This window comes from Ceratosolen solmsi, unplaced genomic scaffold (assembly GCF_000503995.2).
Source record: "Ceratosolen solmsi marchali unplaced genomic scaffold, CerSol_1.0 scaffold93, whole genome shotgun sequence".
Classification (NCBI taxonomy): Eukaryota; Metazoa; Arthropoda; class Insecta; order Hymenoptera; family Agaonidae; genus Ceratosolen; species Ceratosolen solmsi.
The window spans coordinates 746628-766152 of record NW_011948453.1 but is presented as its reverse complement, the minus strand read 5'-3'; the positions used below and the strand labels follow the sequence as shown (position 1 = coordinate 766152).

At 25.2% G+C, this 19525-nt stretch overlaps 2 protein-coding genes across 3 annotated transcripts in view; one reads left to right on the top strand and one right to left on the bottom strand.

The window, feature by feature from the left end:
* Rbp (RIMS binding protein) overlaps positions 1 to 3183 on the top strand; it is a 30621-nt gene extending 27438 nt beyond the window's left edge. The window contains exons 16-17 of the mRNA XM_011505235.1: positions 239 to 513; positions 2219 to 3183. Of these exons, the coding sequence (XP_011503537.1) occupies positions 239 to 513; positions 2219 to 2791 (848 nt within the window). The 3' untranslated portion in view covers positions 2792 to 3183. The remainder of the gene's footprint in view (positions 1 to 238; positions 514 to 2218) is intronic.
* Positions 3184 to 10369: 7186 nt separating this feature from the next.
* On the bottom strand, positions 10370 to 18484 carry LOC105366701 (uncharacterized). 2 transcript variants are annotated; one of them, XM_011505234.1, is made up of 6 exons: positions 18408 to 18484; positions 18194 to 18360; positions 13785 to 14088; positions 12398 to 12559; positions 10913 to 11318; positions 10370 to 10530 (listed from the first exon to the last, which is right to left on the bottom strand). In XM_011505234.1, exons 2-6 carry the CDS (start codon positions 18307 to 18309, stop codon positions 10430 to 10432), a joined length of 1089 nt encoding a protein of 362 aa, XP_011503536.1. In that variant the 5' UTR covers positions 18310 to 18360; positions 18408 to 18484; the 3' UTR covers positions 10370 to 10429. The 2 variants fall into 2 exon arrangements, with proteins under 2 accessions (XP_011503536.1, XP_011503535.1); XM_011505233.1 differs by having other exon boundaries at positions 18194 to 18460.
* Between the last annotated feature and the right edge of the window lie 1041 nt (positions 18485 to 19525).

Here is a 19525-nt window from a genome sequence, read left to right as displayed (position 1 = left end):
TCAATAAATATAAATAGAAATATAAATATAAACTATTTTTTAAATTATTATAAACGCAAATAATCTTTAGATTAATACGCGTTAAAAATGTTATTAATTTTATAATTATAAGAAAACGAAATTTAGAAAGATATATTTTGATATCGATTCTAGTAATTAATAGTTTAAAAGAAAAATTGATAAAAAAGAAATGCGCCACGGAATGACAACACGGTTCTGTTCTCTTCTCTGTTGCTAGATGCCTGCATTGTGCCTGTGTCTGTCTCTGTCTGTCACTTAGACTCTAGACAACTACAACAACCACTAATCGACATCCAACAATCACATCAAGTACAACAATATCAACAAAACAATCCACCGCATCTAGCGTATCAACAAGCCAATCACCATAGCCATACGACTGTAACTACGTCTAATCTGCATGGTTCCAGTCATCCGCCTAATCAAGGTGGTGTTATGGGTTCTCATACAATTCATCAGCCTGGGCAAATACCGCCCCATATGCAGCAACAGGTGAGTGTATATTTCCTTCTGAAGAAATTCTATTTTTATTGTTTCATAAACTTTATCTATTCATTCATTGATCCATTCATCCATCTATTCATCCATTAATCCATTAATTAATCTTTTTAGGTACTATCTATTTATGTCCATGTCTATCTATTTACCTGTCTATGTACCTAACTATCTACCCACTAACTATCTCATAATTATCTATTATTTTCCTTTAAATAACTACATTTGTCTGTATCTCTAAACGTGCTGCAAAAAAATCTATTGAATGAATTTATGTGTCGTGTTGTATTATATTTTATTATATTTAAACTATTTTATTATATTTTTTCACATGTAATGCTGTATCAATGTGTCACTTCTTCTATGGATAATAAAATAATTTGTATTAATGGATAATTAATACTTAAATTGATGGGAAATTTTCAATTAATTTATTTTATTTTTAAATAAGTAATCAAAACAATGTTTATTTAGTTGAACAATTTAAACATTTGCAAATGAAATTATTCATTAATTGTTTATTCATTAATAAATGTTTAAATGTGAAATTTTTCTAAATACTAATCATTTAAAACATTATTTTTACGAATATTGATCAAAAGAATAAGAAATTAATTAATTAAGGAAAGAATTTCTCATCAAATAATTTCATGAAATTAACATTTTTGCTTCGATTAGCCTAAACACAAAAAAATCCATAAAAACATATTTTACAGCAGTTTAATAAAAACGAATAAATCGCAAATTTGTCGATTACATATTGATTAGGTTTTTGTTTCAGATATTTAGTAACAAAGTATTTATAATTGTCTCCTAATACATATATTATATTACTCTTCATAAGTATTTAAAGAATATTGTACAATAAATTTATAATGATTTTTCGACTATAAATTATTATTCATTTTGAAACTTTGTTTGGCATTTAAAAATATTATTACTAAAAAATCATTAGTCAAAATTAATTTATGGATAACTTTATTTATAATTATTGATTTCATTCAATATTTTATTAAGCTAAATAAATTGATAATTAAAAATGAATTCTATATATTTCTTAAAAATATTCAATATCAGTTTCATTCTATATTAAGTATACTGTTTTTAAATTTCTATTATAATGATGTAAACCTGTATTTACGTATATTATTCCAATTGAAAAACCTGTCCTACTTATTTTTTCTATTAAAATACATAGATTGTTTGCGCTTTTTCCAATGCACACTAAATTTATTTTTTAAGCTGCAACTATAATACATACGAATATATATATATATATATATACAACCTCAATAAACATGACAATAAATACTATTAATAATTATACTGATATTATAAATTAGCAAAAATACAATAAATTAGTTGTTCGTAGATCTAATATTTTACATATAAATATAATTTTTCATATATAGGAAGTCAAATAATGAAATAATAAGAACAATTAGTGTTCTTATAATTAATTTAAAATATTTTATAAGCAATTCACAAATACATAACTGTAACAATTTTCAAAATCTTTTCAGAAGTAATAAAACCAGATGATCTAAAAAGTATTGTCCGATGTATATTAGCTGAACAACGAAACATTCAATGAAATCTGGAGTATTCATCATAAAGAATAATCATTATAAGATACAGCATCCTAATATACGAAGTATTTTTAGATTTAATAAGTTTTAATATAAGTATTATATGCTTTCAGGGGAGGGGGAGAAGCGTGGTTAATCGATCTGGTGTTACTAACTTACCGGGAGGCTCTCCGAGCATACAAGGTCAAATGCAACAACAGCAACAAAATCAATCCTATCAACAGCAACAGCAAAATCATTCATGTCAACAGCAACAGCAAAATCAATCTTATCAACAGTCGCAAAACCAATCAGGACAGATTAGTGTTCAAAATAATTATCAGCAACAAATTCCTGGAAGTTATCAACAATCTAATCAAGGTTTTGGGACACAACCACACCAGCAGTATAATCAACAAACACAAAGTCAACAGTCTGGTAATTTAATATCAGGAATGCAAAGTGGTTCGCAGTCAAGCAAACCCACCCGTGGAATTCCTGCCGTAATACCTACAGCTCAATCTTCGAATCCTCAACAACAACAGCAACAACAACAGCAACAACAACAACAACAACAACAACAACAACCAAATGTTGGGCCTAATCTTATGCAAAAATTCACAGAGATGGCAGGGGCAAGTGCTGGTGGTGATATTCTCTCCAAGGGAAAGGAGTTAATATTTATGAAATTTGGATTAGGCAAGTGAGTGTACGCTATATCCGATATACAGAAACTAACATTTATTTATCTATTTCTATTATTGAGAATACAAGGTGATATTACAAGTGATACAGTGTCATGATCTTTCTTCTAACTGAAGAAAAAGGGGAACAACGACTCGTGGCGAGTGTGCAAATTATAAAATTAATTGACGCTTCGCTAAACATTATTAAATATAATAGTGTATATATTACATAGTATTGTTTGTAAACATATCGCGCTCCTAAATACTGAAGTTAATTTTCCTGTAGGTAATATCGTAATAATGCGTCAACTATAAAAATAGCTGAAAGTTGAACCAATGTATACTAAATGTTGGAGTATTACTCTTAATGTATTATTAATTTTTAAATTGATCGACGAATACAAATAATTTTATTCTAGACCAAATAAATATTCTATATAAGAAAAGCAAATGTGTGCGTGCGTATAGCATTGAGTATCGTTGTTTTGAATTGATAAAATAAATTAAAAATATTGCTATTAACTGCCAATATGATTCTGAGTAATAATAACATATATAATGAACGTTAAGATTTAACATTTATCCGTCTAATACGCTTAATGTTATTTATATGTTCATCGTCCGAGTTCTTAATGACTATAAAAACGTAAATGTACTGCGTGCACTCGAGGTCCAAAAACGTGCTGAGTATACAAGTCATAGTAATTAAAATAAAAGATGGATATAATTGTCAAATGCTTGGCTTAAAATTTTGAATGATGAATTCTAGTAGAATATAGATTTATAATACATTCATAAGCAGTAATAAAAGTATATAAGAAAAGGTAATAAATTAAAAGGAATATTAAACTTTCCTTTTTCTTTCCTAATCTTATTTTCGATAAAGGAGCTGATCAATTTGTGGGTAGATTGTATAGATAATGCAACTGATTATTTTATATATTATTCATTGACTGATATCGATGGACTAAGCAATGCATAAAAACAAACACATACGCATACACATATATTAATAAAATAAAATAATATGGACAAAATGAACTACATTAAAGAACTGGGTTAAAAAGCACTGATATGAAAAGCAGATAATAAGAATAATTATTAAATGATGCTGAAATTCAAGAATGTAATGAAGAATAGAAGTAAGCTGTTGTCTATAAAAGGTTAAAGAATATATACTAACAAAAAAAAATTAAACGGGAAGTGGGCGTGCCTTGAGATGCCTCAAACCCTAACACAAACAATAATCATATCTTATAAAACTATATGCATTAAGATTACTCAAAAAGCAAGTTCTTAATGGTAAAAAGAAAAAACCATCAACTGTACGTTAAATGTAAACTGAATTATATAGTTACAAAAAAAGAACGAACAAGAAAAATCATAAAAGTAAATAAAAATAATATAGTATATCATTTATCATTAAATATCATGATGACTTTCTTAAGCGAGGGCAACTGAAAATGAATAAAAACTATCATAATTAAAGTAATAAGAGTATAAAAATCAAATCAAATTACGAAATATGATAGAGAATAAAAGATGCAAAATAGAGGACGACGAGGCTGGCGACGTCGTTCTTCTTCTATTGATCATAATTCTATATATTATACTCATTCAATAAAAATGTTATTTTTTTGCATCAGCAAATGCCTTTTCAATTTATTGCTAACGCAAACTTTTCTATCAACTTTTCATTAACTGATAAAGAATAAAAAGTGATGAAATAAAGATAATCATTCTACAATGTCTATGGAGACAAATATTATAGATGTATAATTACGTTAGTCTGTGACTAACTCAAAAAATTGGTTTTAAAGTGAAATAAAAAGATATATAGTGTATTATTAAACTAAGTGGTCCTTAAAAGAAAATTTTTATTATAAACTTATAATTCTAATTATGTTAATTAAGAAAAATTTTTACTTAAGACCTTTATTACTAAGCGGACTATCGAGGAGGTAAAAACATTCTCTATTAAATTAAATGTATTGAAAATTTTTAATAAACATTAAAAAATAGATAAAACAACGTTAATGAAGTAAATATTATTCAAAGTTGATTTCAAAAAACCTGAATAATAATCGATTGAAATTAAATCTTAAGAACATCACGTTGATTATATCGATTGTAAAATTGTAATCAGGAATATCTATATTATTTGAGTTTCAATTGATTATTTAATATAATTTAATACACAATTATTTTCTATCAGTTGCGTATTAAGATTTTATGCATTGTTAAGAAAAAATGTTTTGAAATCTAATAAGAACATTATTGGTTGAATGATCTCCTTTTTCATGGGTTTCACTGAATAAGTTGAAACACTGAAACTATAAATGTGTATATTATTTATGTTCACGCAATATAATTATTAAAATATATGATAATGACTAATAAATACTACAAATATTTGTATGCATAAGCAAGTAAGCATCCATGCTTGCCCTTACATATATGAATGATTCTATATGCACTTATGTCAGAGAATGCATATACGTACATACGTGAACGCGCGAGCCTGTGCAACATATATATAACATATGCATGCATATACGTTCGTGTATCTATATATTCACGTAGTTATAAATGGATACACATGTAATTAAATATGAGCGTATATATATATATATATATATATATATATATATATATATATAATTAGTGCAAATTTTCATTATATAATTACATATATGATATTTTCTACAAAATATCTTTGAAATTATTCATTTCTTTCTCCCAATCTTATATAAATGATATATAAAAAAAGAAAATGTATGTGAATATATAATTAAGGACAATAGAAAGGGATAAAACTGATTATTATGATTTGATATTATTAGTATGGTAATGCAAATATACAGAAATATTCAATTTTGAAATCTTTATCAAATTTTAACATTTTTAAAGAAAAGAGAATACATACATAAAATAAGTTGATATATTACCATTAGTTTTACAAGTCATAATTAGTGATTGTTTTTGTGTTTCATGAATTTTTAACGAAGTAAAAAAAGTTTAAACTTAAAAAGCTAATGTAATGAAATCGATAAACCTTATAAATATTTAAAAGACATTTGATTTTGTTTTTGCATGTAATATACGTACGTGCTGATATTTAGCAAAAGAATTTTAGTTTTTTTCCAAATAATCACAGGATATGGAATACCATTAAATTGCTGCAATCAGAATAAAGAGTTACATATTTTAATTTGTTGTTTTAAACATTTTTTCACTTTTACTTTTCAATATTTTGTATAAAAGATTCTTTCCATTTATATATTAGTAAAACATCGTTCATTTATATTATGTATAAATATATTTATATATTTAATTTTATAATTATTTCGATGTTAATGTTAATCACTTATTTTAAGAATAACAATTTATGAATAATTTTATATTGTTATGAATAATTAAAAAATCATGTATTAATACTGTTATATGCATTATTTCTTCCTTAAACGATTTTCGATATATTTATATATTTAAATTACGCAAAAAATAAAATAATTTATTACATACATTTAACTTCAATTGATATATTTAAATATTCTTGTATTCTTTTCTTATTTTGTATTCAATTTTATTAAATGTTACGAATTATTTATTTAAAATATTTCTTTAAATAAAATCTAATACTTATAATATTATGATTAAATATGTTTAAAGAGATTGTTAATATTTGTTAAATTTTTAAAGTAAATATATATTTTAATTAGAATAAATTAAAAATTATATATTACAATATATTATACTAGCTAAAATGAGTTTACATATGTTAAAAATATTTTGTATTTTATTTATATAAATTATGTTAGAATAAGTATTTTTAATATATATATATATATATATATGTCTTTATTTTACCTAATGAAACTAATAATTATATTATTTAAAAATTTGTATATTATAAATGTTAAATAAATATAGGTTTTTCATTGATAATAAATAACTCAAAAAATATGTACATAGACATATGCCAGATAATTATTTCATTATACTTCATTAGTTGAAACTTATCTTGATTCAATTAGAATATATAGTAGGATATGTTATATGTATTACAATTTTCTTAGTTCTTCAAAACAGTGTTACAAATTTTCCATTTTTCAGAATTTTTTATAATTGGCTTAAGTAAGATAATTGACAATGCAAATCATGGAAAGCAGAGTAATTTATTTAACTTAAGAAATTACGTTATTATTATTGTTTAATACTCGCGCATTTGTACATATAAATACTGACTTAATACGATGAATATGTTTAAAATGTCTACGAAATTTATATTCAATTAAATTCATTGCTTAAATTACGGATAAATAAATTTATAAAAATTTTCTAGAGTAATATTTACAAATAAATATAAAATTAAGTTTAATTTTATTGGACTTTACATTAAAAAGTTCTTAATACAGAACATTGTTTTTATTAATGATTTTTATTAACAGCAACTATTGATTGTAATAATAATAAAATAGCCACATTATATTAGAACGCTTGAATAAGAAGCGCGGTTACTTGTAATATATTTACAACCTTTAGAAATCGAGATTCCTACAATTTGGTGAAAAAATTTAATCGATTCATCTATAAATTATAATAAAAAATCAAGCATCTAACATAAAATTAATTGTGCTGATTTAAGTATCAAAGCCTTTTTAAAGAAAAATAAAACATTATAATTGAAATAAAAAATTAAAAATTTATTTGAATAATTGTAATCAACGCAATTACACTCGTAATCTTTATACATCATTTTAATTTGTATTTTTGTAAAAATTAAGTAATTAAATAAAACCCAACTAATTTTTAGCTGTTCTAGCCTTACAGTTGGCAAGTACTTGATTTTTCATTATACATAAAATATTTAGTAAACCAAAAAATTATACATTCTATCCCAGTATTTCATAAATAATTATATCTGGTTATACATATATAAACAGAACATATCTGATTCTATCTAAAGATCTTCATTAGTTTTTATAAAATTATCTACTATATATGATAGTGTATTCCATTGAAAAAATTGAAAACTAATAAAAATTATTTTGTTCGATATTTAAAATGAAAGTTTTTCAAAATTTACAAAACTCAACTAGATATCATTTGATTATTATAATTTAGCTTTAATAGAATACAATACTATTATTATAATATAGAATACAATATATATTTAAATAAAATACAAATTATAGATATAGGTATAATATCTTATAAATAATTGATTAAAAATATAATACTCGTTATTTTATCATCATTTGTAAATATTATATAAATTCTAAATGAAAAAAAAACCGGTATAGCTCATTTTTGTTTAAAAATGAAGGTATTCAAAATTATTTATTGTTAATAACTATAATTAACTTAATTTATTCTGCAATTATGAAAAATTATAGTTATTAAAAAAAAAAAAAAAATTAATCAAAATACTTATTTATTTATATATGGTTGTCGATTAAAATGAAAAGTTTAATTTTAATAGTAGATTGCTGATATTAATAAATGCTGATGTTAATGCTGATAGGTATAAGTAGATTCCAGTTATTAATATCATAAAAATTCTAAAATCTAAGATTTATACATTTGTTTATTATTTGAATAATGAATGACTATATGTTTGTTTAATGGAAATGCTTTTTGTCTTAGTAATATAATGATATTAGATTATATTTTTTAAACATATTTTTATGTTTATAAATAAACAAGTTCCATATACTAGTTACATTCCTTATTGAAAAAGTCAATGAACAATATTTATATTAATAAGAAAAGAGTATTTTATCCTCCTTTTTCTTATTCACGTTATTTTATAATTGGTCAATTTCATTCAACAGATGAATACGAGATGTTTGTCAAAAGATGATTAAATTATGAAATGAATACTATCAAGCATACATTACATATACGCAAAACTAAAAATAATACTTTGCGAAATCTAATATATTTACACATACTCATGGATTAACATGAACGTTTATATTGATTATATATAAAATAATATACTAATGCCCATTCGTTAATCAGGTTTCAAATATGTAAATATAAATTCAATAGTATTGTTACGGATTGAAACAGTTGAAAGCGGAATACAAAAGTGGGAGAGGTATGAGCGCGTGAACAGTTGTTTATAAATACTAGCCGACGAACTCGAAGAATATTTCTACGCCGAAAACTCAAATATACGACTATAATTCCGAAGAATTATAACAATGAAACTTCCAAAGCTATGCCCTATGGACGTCACGACAAATATCGACATAGCAGCAGACACCGGATTGCTACCGGCGCCTAAAACTACCACGAGAATACTTAAGGGCTGCGCTTGCCACGCAGCGCTTAGTCTTTGTCTGAAACGCAGTCTCGTCTAGCGTAATAACGATTACGCAGTCAACACGAAGAGGTCACAAGCCAGTCTTGTCTCATTCTAGCGTAATAACGATTACGCAGTCAACACGACGAGCTATACAGCACATAAACAAATATGATTTTATGTAAATATCATTATTTAATCTAAATGCATAGATAATTTGATTCTATTATTATCTCAATATGATAAAAACTTTATGATTCAATGACAATACAAATATTATTATTTAATATACTGCAAATTTAGATTTAATAGTTTCTAATATATTTTGTTTGTGCATTCTTGTATAACAAATTATTGGATTTTATCTAACTATTCTTGTATGATAAGATAATATAGCTTATATAATTAAAAAAATTCTATAAATATTAATATTACTAAATGTTTCTAATTATATTTAAAAAATAAATATTAACAATGAATTCCTGTAACAAATATAATAACAAAACAGTATAACACCTTTTTATGCAAAATTCAATCATTTTACTTAGTATTTTTCAAGAAAGTCATCGAAAATTTTATTTATTTAGACAATACAAGTAGATATTAAGATAAGAAAATGTTATTATGTAAGTAGGTATTATACGCATTATTTTTAAATGATAAGTATGTAAGTGCATAATTTTTATTATGTTTTGTATGATCATTTTATTAGTTGATATTTATTTAATTAATGTTTTAAACAAAAATGTAGTATAAATAAAATATTACAAATTATAATAATACAAATTAAAATATTTGAATTTTTCTAAATTCAAGTTTCGTCGTTAGTATTAATAGATTAAGCCTATTAAAAGTTCACAATAAAATATTACTTGAAATTATTATTTTTATGGTTTATTTTTTAAAATAAAGTAAAATGGAGTATGCATTTAAAAGTAATTTAAAGCTACATTTAATAAATGTTTGCAATTTATAAAGTTTTTATAAATATTATTTATAAGGATACAAATAAAAATTAAATTAAATAATTAAGCAAATTTATTTATATATTTATTATTATTTAATAGTAGACAATGTAAATAAATATATATTAAAATAAAAATTGAAAGATAAAATATTATGAAGTTTTGTAAAAAATAATAACTGTCTTAGGAAAGAAGTTGAGAATTAAATGGAGTAGTACAGATGAGAAGAGAAAAAATAATTGATCTTTATTGTTTTACTTTTACTTATTATTATTATAATAATACTCATAAACTAAATTTTTTATACATGTAGATGTGCTAAATGATAATTTAGATTTTTCATAAAATATGTTAATTTAAAAATATATCAAGTAATGTCCTTTATATATCTTCTTCCCACACTGTTTCTGTAAGTATCGCTATATTGTCAAGTCCTCGCACTGGAGCATATTCAAGGTTCCAAATAAGATTTGTGAATACCACTGTAAGTAAATATAATTTATTAATTTATTACAATTAATATTCCGATTCTATTAAAATTTTGTCTGTACATTAAATATTAACAAATTTTTATAGTTCTCTTAAAAATATTAAATTTTTTTACTTTTATTGAAATTATTTTAAAATATACTTTTAGAATAATAAATTATTCATATTCATTTAATCATTTATATTGATAAGTCATTGCATTTAAATAAAATCTTATATAAATAAAATCACTTTAAACACAATTTAAAAAGTAATATTTTAATATTATAAAATATTATATTAAAATATTTTTGCAATATTTTGCAATTTATTTTTTGAAAAATTTGTATATAAGTCAACAATATAAATGGACAAGAAATTAAAAAAATTACTGACATATTTCGCCCTGATGTAAATCAGCTATCAGTTCTGGACAGGAGATATTACATGGATTAATTGGTGTGAGTCTAAGTTGAGTTGCACCTCTTAGCTGAGCTAGCGCAATGAGACCTGAGTCTAGTTCCACTCTCTTATAATTTGGGCTGTTGTAGTCTGAAGACATGAGTACCCAGTTGAAGTGAGCTGGAGAAACGGCACTTGACAAAAAATAGGGTCGTTGATAATATTTGCGTAACACCTTCACTGCATTTATGTCGCAATTTTGCCAATGCACGAACCATTTGGCTACGCCTGGGGAGTGCACGCGGCGTAAAAAAGCTGCAAGATCCGAGGAACCAGTTCGTAAGTTTGAAGTCAGTGCACATGGGACAGTTTCCATCAATCGCTCATTTTCTAGATATAACTAAATTAAAAAGACATAAATAGTAATTCATATACATATATTTAATTTATATTTGTAATGTTAACAATTAAGATGAACATGAATAATATATATGAAATACATTATTTGGTTAAACCAATTTGATTCTTACTGATATATTTCGGATACTATAAATATTCATTTAAATTTAAATATTCATTTAGATTTAATGTACTTTTTTTAATGAATTCGAATTTAAATATCAAACATTGAAGTGCTCGTAATAATCGTTTTATTAAAATAAGAATAAAAAAGTGGTATTATTTTATTAGTTTATTTTATTTCTCTTGTGAATACAAATTTAATATATAGTAATAAAGTAGAGAAGTGTACAATAAAAGCATTAGTTAGTTTAAAAGAATTAAATAAATAACAAAATAGTTTTTCAGTAATAATAAAAGATTAATTAAAATTTATATAATAAAATTAAAATTTACGATTTTTTTTAGAAAAATAACTGTTATTTTATATAATCTCTTATATACAAAATAAAAACGTATTAAAAAATACTTTATATAAAGAATTAGAATATTTAGAAAATATCATGAAAATGTATAATATTAATTTTAAATATTGTATTTACAAAATTTATTAAAAAATTATATTGCAATTTTTACAGGTAAATAATTTTGATAAATAAAGTATAGTATTAATAATTTGAATAAGTATGAAACTATTATTATTTTTATTATATTCTAATTAATTAAAGTTTTTTAAAAAATACAAACTTTTTTTAATGTCCTGTACATACATAAATATTAAAAAAATAGTTAAATTAAAATAGTATACATTATATTAAATAATTATTGTTATTTGTAATATTTTCTATTTTGTGAAATATACATAAATATGTAGTTAAATTTATTAATATCCTCCTAAATAATGATCACATTAAGTATTATTTAAAGTCTTATATAACATTGCTATCATTATCATAATTACTATATTTATTATTATTATATGTATAGAAAAATTACTATACAGTTCTACGATGTAAATAGTAAAGATAGGATAACACAATTATATCAAATTATTTAAAAAGTCTTTAAAATGTTACGTACATGAGTAATGTTGTCGAACCAGAAAAAATCGGTATTCATGGCAGTCCAAGAATTCATAGCATCTATAATAATAGCAGGAGCATCTCGATTTAGATAATTGTCTACTAATTGGCGATATTGAACATCCGATAATCGATCGATATTTTCCAGTGCTTCACATGCCTAAAATAAATATTATTGTAATAAGTTATATTGCATCCAAATAAATAAGGAATAATTTTAATGTGCCAAATAAAATAACAGTAATAAAAATAAATAAATGTATGCATAACTTTATAAATATAAAATATTATATATCGATAGTATAAATTTTGAATTACTAGGAATTTTGATTGAAAAAAAGCTTCTGAATCATCAATATTAAAAAAGTCATAAGAATTCTTACCACTGTTTCATAATGAGTCATTAAAACAACATACTTTCAATATAAATATCATAATATAATATTGTAGAAGCTAATAAGGAATACAAGAATATACTATCTTTATAATGAAACTGAAATACATAATTAAAAATATCCATGGTTAATTAATATTTAAAGGAACGTTCAAAATTAATAGTAAATAGAATGAAAAGTATTTATATATTACAATAGTAACTAATAGATGAAAACTTTAAAAGTTTTCGCAATATACAAATAATAGAACTTGATGTTTCCGTGTAGAAATAAAATTAGTCAGAAAATGTATGCAAAACGTATAAAGCGTTTTATAATGAATTTAACAAAGAAAAAGATAAAGTAGTATTTTTGTATATATAAATTGACAGTTGTTTAATAAGTATTATTTTAATAGAAAATTTATGACATTTTATATTTCAAGCTAAAAATTTATTCATTTATATATTTAGAATTTGAGTTAAAAATCTTGAAACTTCATCATTCTAGAAAATCCAATTTATAGAAGAGAATTTATTACAATAATTGTATATATATATATATATATATATATATATATATATATATATACACACACATTATTTTATATTTTATTGTATATTTCAATAAACTTTATAATTTTTTAATTTTATATATATCAACATAAAGTATATATTTAAAGATATTTATTCGATTGAAATATTTAAAAACATTATATTATAACAAAAGATTAAAATAATATATATTTTAATTATTTTAATTGGATAATATATATATATATAAATATAAATTTATAAAGTTAATTAATGGATATCAAAATTATTTATAGTTTCTTATAATATTATTTTATTTAAATGCAATGTTGCTCTTATTAATATAATTTTTTATTTAATTGTTTAATTATATTTTAAACATAAGTTTTTGAAAGAAAGTTTTCTGAAACATAATAAATAGTTAAAATATATAGTTAACATCAATAAATTAAAATGTTTATATGTATTAGTCACTTACAACACAATCTTCTTCGGTAACAGCATAATCATTGTAAAATGGATTATTCATCATGCAATTTTCGTAATAAAGTGGTTGCCAGTTCCAGATAGGTAGAAATTTAATCATAAGTAATCGTCCTATAGCTGAAAAATGAGTGCCAACAAAATCTAATTGAGCAACAAGACAAATCAAGGTACCAAAAGTGATAAGAACGAGGGTTGCTTGAAAAACGAGTTGAAGCCATGAGCGGCGCATCGCCGCAACCAGCGGCTGACAAATAATATCCATTTCGTCCTCTGTGAATCCGGCTTGCTGGCAATATCTATAAACAAAAATCGAATGATATGGGTTGAATTAATTCTTCTTTTTTTTCTATACAATTTAAACAGGAATTTATAGACCATAATAATGAAAAAGGACAAATAAAAATTATATAATCCGAGACCAAGAGAAAAATGATATATACTTTAATTTTTATACGAAAAAAATTAAATCTAAAAATCCATTTCAACCCCACATACACGCAAACGCATATATATATATATATATATATATATATATATATATAAATATATATAATAAAATATTTATATTTAAATTATAATTAAATTATAATTATGTTGAATTTATATGAAGTTATATGATAATTGTGTTGAACTATAATGAATTATTCATTTTAATTTATTAAATTTTCTAAAAATATATAGTAATAAATAATGTCTTATTTAGAGTGTCCTTTAATACGTCAAAAAACATTAAAGTATAAATAATATTTGTATCATTTTATTAAAACTTAATAAATTAAGTATTTTATTTATTGTATATATCATATTATACAATATTCTATAATATTGTAAGAATATAATATAATGCGAATGATGGAAATAAAATAAAAATTATATATACGAATTAATATGAAAACATATCTGACCAATAAATCAATATATAAATTTAACACACAAAAACAAAATAATGTGATTTACCATTTGTTCCATTTTCCTTTTTACAGGTTGAATTTTTTTATAACATCATCTTTAAAATATTTATGAATATTATTTATGAATACCATAGTATATAAATGTTGTTCTCAGACAATGCCATCTCAGCCTTCTGCACGATGACTGAAAACTAGAAGGGATCTCGTCAACCTGACCGACCTTACATACTACGTGGCTCAATATAAGTAGCACCTCACACAGAGAACTACATGGATTCTCTGATGCATAAAAATTGGCAATGTCGGCAGTCATGTACGTATCAGTGCACGACCAAAATAAAATAATTAATGTGTTCCAAGACAAAAGTGACACCCCTCACGCTAACGACAATTCCAAGACCAGAGCTTGCTGCAGCGTTACTCCTTCAAAGCTCACATAGTACGTCCTCGTCACATTGAAAATTAACGTTAAGGCAACCCATTGCTGGCCTGACTCACGGGTCACATGGATAAAATCCTATCCATCAAGATGAAAGAAATACGTGAAAAATAGGGTTGTCAGCATTTAAGATCGAATTTCAAACGCACACTGGAGATGTCCCTGGAACATCGAATCCAGCAAACTGTGCACGGGGTATGCGTGCAACATAAATTCAAGAACATCCATTGTGGTGGACCGGACCACCACGGATCAAATCGCCAGAATCATGACCATTCCAACCTACATTGGATGAAAAAGAATGTCACCTAGAAGCAAGATCTGGTACAACATTATTGGCGACGGAAACTAAATCAAATCATCACTGAGACATAATACAGACATTCATCGCTAGGTAAATTACTAAGAAGGACTGCCATATATTAAATTCATCACTCGTTAAACCAAAAAAAAACATGAGTCGTCGTTTACATTCCACATATCAAGGGAAGTTTAACAAGGAGCAAGGACCTTAAGGGTAATATCAACGCTATTAAAGGCAGATTCTTGAGAACTCTCACATGGATCAAGTCTCGTACATCACGCAGAAGGTTGTGAGAAACATGCTCACTCATTCAAGACACATCTTCTCCAGACACTTACAAGAATTATATTCCCAATTAATAAATATGCCGTAATACCAATCCCTGAAAAATAAATTTCATCATCAACAAATTGATGATGGCGAGCGGAATGTTCGGGATTGAAGCAGTTTAAGCAGAATTTAAAATTGGGAAAAGTACAGGCTCCCGAATACTCATATTTGCAAACACGATTCAGCGAATCCGGGAATTTGTCTACGCCTTAAATTTAAATTTACGACAATATTTTCGCATAGCAACGTCAATGAAACTTCTAGAACCTTCCAAGGCCGTATCCTTTGACGCTTCTAGAACATTCCAGAACTTCGTTCTCTGATGTCACGACGATTTTCGGCATAGCCACAGACATCGGCACTGTTTCCGGCGTCGCAAGCTGCTACGCGAATATTTAAGCGCGCCACACACCATGCCACTGTTCTTTTAATATCCACTCAGTCACCACACACCTGGCTCACGGTATTTTTACTGTCAACTCAGTTGTGGCTCACTGTAATTCTACACCTCACTCATTGATTTGTTATTATTATTTTGTGCATACACACATCAGTATCATTTGTGCCAGCACGAATTTCAACCGAAATCTCCCACAATCGCTCTAAAGGCATACGTGCGACATTATAAGAATCTGTTGCAAATAAGGTAGCAATCTAACAGTGAAGCTATTGGGATCGTAATCAATAAGGTGCGCCAGACACGCCTCCAAAACAGCAGACCTTGACAGTAGTTCATAAGGTATCTCTATTTATTATTTGTACAAATTTAGTCAGTCTCACTCGAATCACGCCACGCGTAAAACTTACAAAAGTGACGCAATACGTTCTCACAAGCCATAGAGGGCCGAGATCGTAAGATTACCATCTACATGTAATTACATTGTCGAGGCTCGAATTCAGCCTTTATAAGGTTGGTGAAACAATAGGCTCTCAAGCCAAGCAGGGCTGAGACCGTACGTTCACCTTCTACATGTACTTACATTGTCAAGGCTAGAGTTCAGTCATTCAGGGTTGGTGACAAGTCCCTCCCGTCCATGAAGGAACTATTTCTGATTTAATCTTCTGGCGTGTGACTTACACTCTAATATTCCCATTCTCCCTTGGAGTATGGTCGAGTTACGTAACAACTACCTCAGAGAAAACCTTATCCGCTCCTATTAAGTATGCTTACACTCTCTACGATTTCTTATTGATTACAATTACCACAAACATTATCATCTTCCCATGTTTATTGAAGAGCATGGTCGACTACTCATGCTGATCCCTACGATGTCAGCATAAAACCGACATTGATGATCCTCATTAATCTCTATTGCATCAACGACATCCAAGAACACAAGGAAGCACCAGCACTACTGTAATAGAATAATTCTCTATCTCACTAGAAGCAACCAACAATGCTACAATATTATTATAATTCATAACCAGAATAAACAATATCTACACTCACATTACATTACATTATATTTTTCAGCCCTTCCATTTGTGTCTTTTTTCCTCCTAAACGCTATGGTGAGAGACTAATCCACTGAACTATTGAATTGGTAGTTCGAGCCATAAAACAAACACTTAAATTCGAACGATAAGAATATTTTGATATATCAATATACTCCGATGATTACTTTATAATTTTTAGTAATCATCAAGTACATATATATATATATATATATAAATATATATATATATTCTATCTATATATATATATATATATATATATTCGACACGCAACTAAAATTAATATTTGTAAATTTACAGTTTTTCTTCATTAGAATTTTATTAATTAATTCAAATATATTATCTTTTTTACTGATTTTTAAAACTACTCGTACATTACTAATAATAATAATTTTAGTTATTTTTGTTACGGAAATTTTTTTTATAAATATTATAGAAAATGTGAAATTTATTTATACTTAAAATATCAGATTTATTTTTATACAAAGATCAGCCTATAAAAATGTCTATGCATACATATATACATAAATACACATATTTTTAACTGTGTTTTTGAAAAAGTATAAGTTTGAAAGAACGTTTATTTAGTTAATCTTATAGTTAGCTTTATTTTATAAAATAAAATTCAAGAATATATTTTTAAAACGGTTTTATAAATATTTATTTAACATTTTAAACTTTTTAGTGCATAAAAATTATCACAAATAAAGAATACCGCATTAATTCACAAATTAATATTTTATTAATCAGTTTTATTAAATTAATATAAATGTTTAATAATTCAATAATATACTTGATCAATCAATAATTGAATTTAACAATTCAATAATTCAATAATTTAATAATACAAAGGTTCGTTAGTTGTAGAAATAAATTTGGATATTAATACACTTTTTTATTCAGTTTCGTAATAGTATTTGTTTGTATAGTAACAATGAAAACTATAAAATTATATTACTAACTTGTAAAAAGCATTGAGTTCATCGTCAATAAGTCGAAGTTTTTCCGTGTGAGTCATCTCATGAGGCTCCTTAGCTATCAACTTTCTTGTCGGCTTTACATTCTTATTCATCGACATTTTTAATTATAGTTGCAGGTCGCACAGCTTGTATTCAGTAAGCTAGAAATTCTTTAAGAAGACTACTTTATATGCACTTGTTAAGATTTTATTATTACCTTTTATTTCAAGAGTTATCGAACGCCCTCTGCGTTCCTGTAATTGTTGCTCATGCGCCTTCAAGATTAGTATTGATCTACAGGCTATCAAATAAAATATGGGTGAAAATTATGTTAACTCTTGAAATTTCTCGATTTAAAAATATTCCTGCTTATATTTTTAACGGTTAATTTAATTAACATTTCTATAACGTAAAATTTATGTTTAAATTAAAATTTTCAATTAATGAACTTTAAAAATTACTTTTTATGCCATTTTTCATAATCAATTTAATTTAATTTAGAGTTTGTATAATTTAAAAAAATTAAATAGTATACACTGTTTATAAATATTTTATAATTGTTACCTTAACTTTTTAACATATGAATTGAAAATGTTAGAACAGTGGTGGAAGTTATTACAATATAATAAAATATATTATATAATAATTAAAGATTACCATAGTAAAAATTAAATCTTTTATATTTTTAATTTTTTTTTTATTTTGGTATATTGATAGAATTTGAATAAAGAATCTGTTCGGAAAATAATTCCACAATCTGACTCGTCAGCGAAACGAGAAAGAATCAACTTAGAACAAAAAAAGCCACTAGATGTTGTGTGGGGTTGCCGGGCAAGTAAAGGGTTAATGCATCGATTCAATAATTAACACAGGTCTTTATTATTACTGCTAAATTCATTTATTTTATTTTATTTCCAATGGGAATTATTAACCTTGGTTAAATTACAAATGATCTTTATATTTCTTAATAATCTTGTGATGATATATATTTACTATAAAAGAAGTAGGTTATAATCTATTGAATATTATCACTTGAGGTTATGGTGATTGTAGTGCTCTGAACTAACACTGCAATGTTATTGTATTTTATCTTAACACGTGTACAGTTGCCTTTAAATATTGGTCGTAAGAGAGCCTAAATGGAGGTTATGCGAAGCTGCGCGCCATCTGTGGCAGGAACAACTTATAGTTGGAGGGATTGAAAAGCCATTGTGGCGTCTGTAGCTGGTCTTGTTCTAGAGTATGTCCGAGAAGCTTCCGTAGTTGGACTATAATTCGTCCGTCTTCTACATAAGCCGAGAAATCAAGAATCTGTACTAGCTGTAAGGACTTACT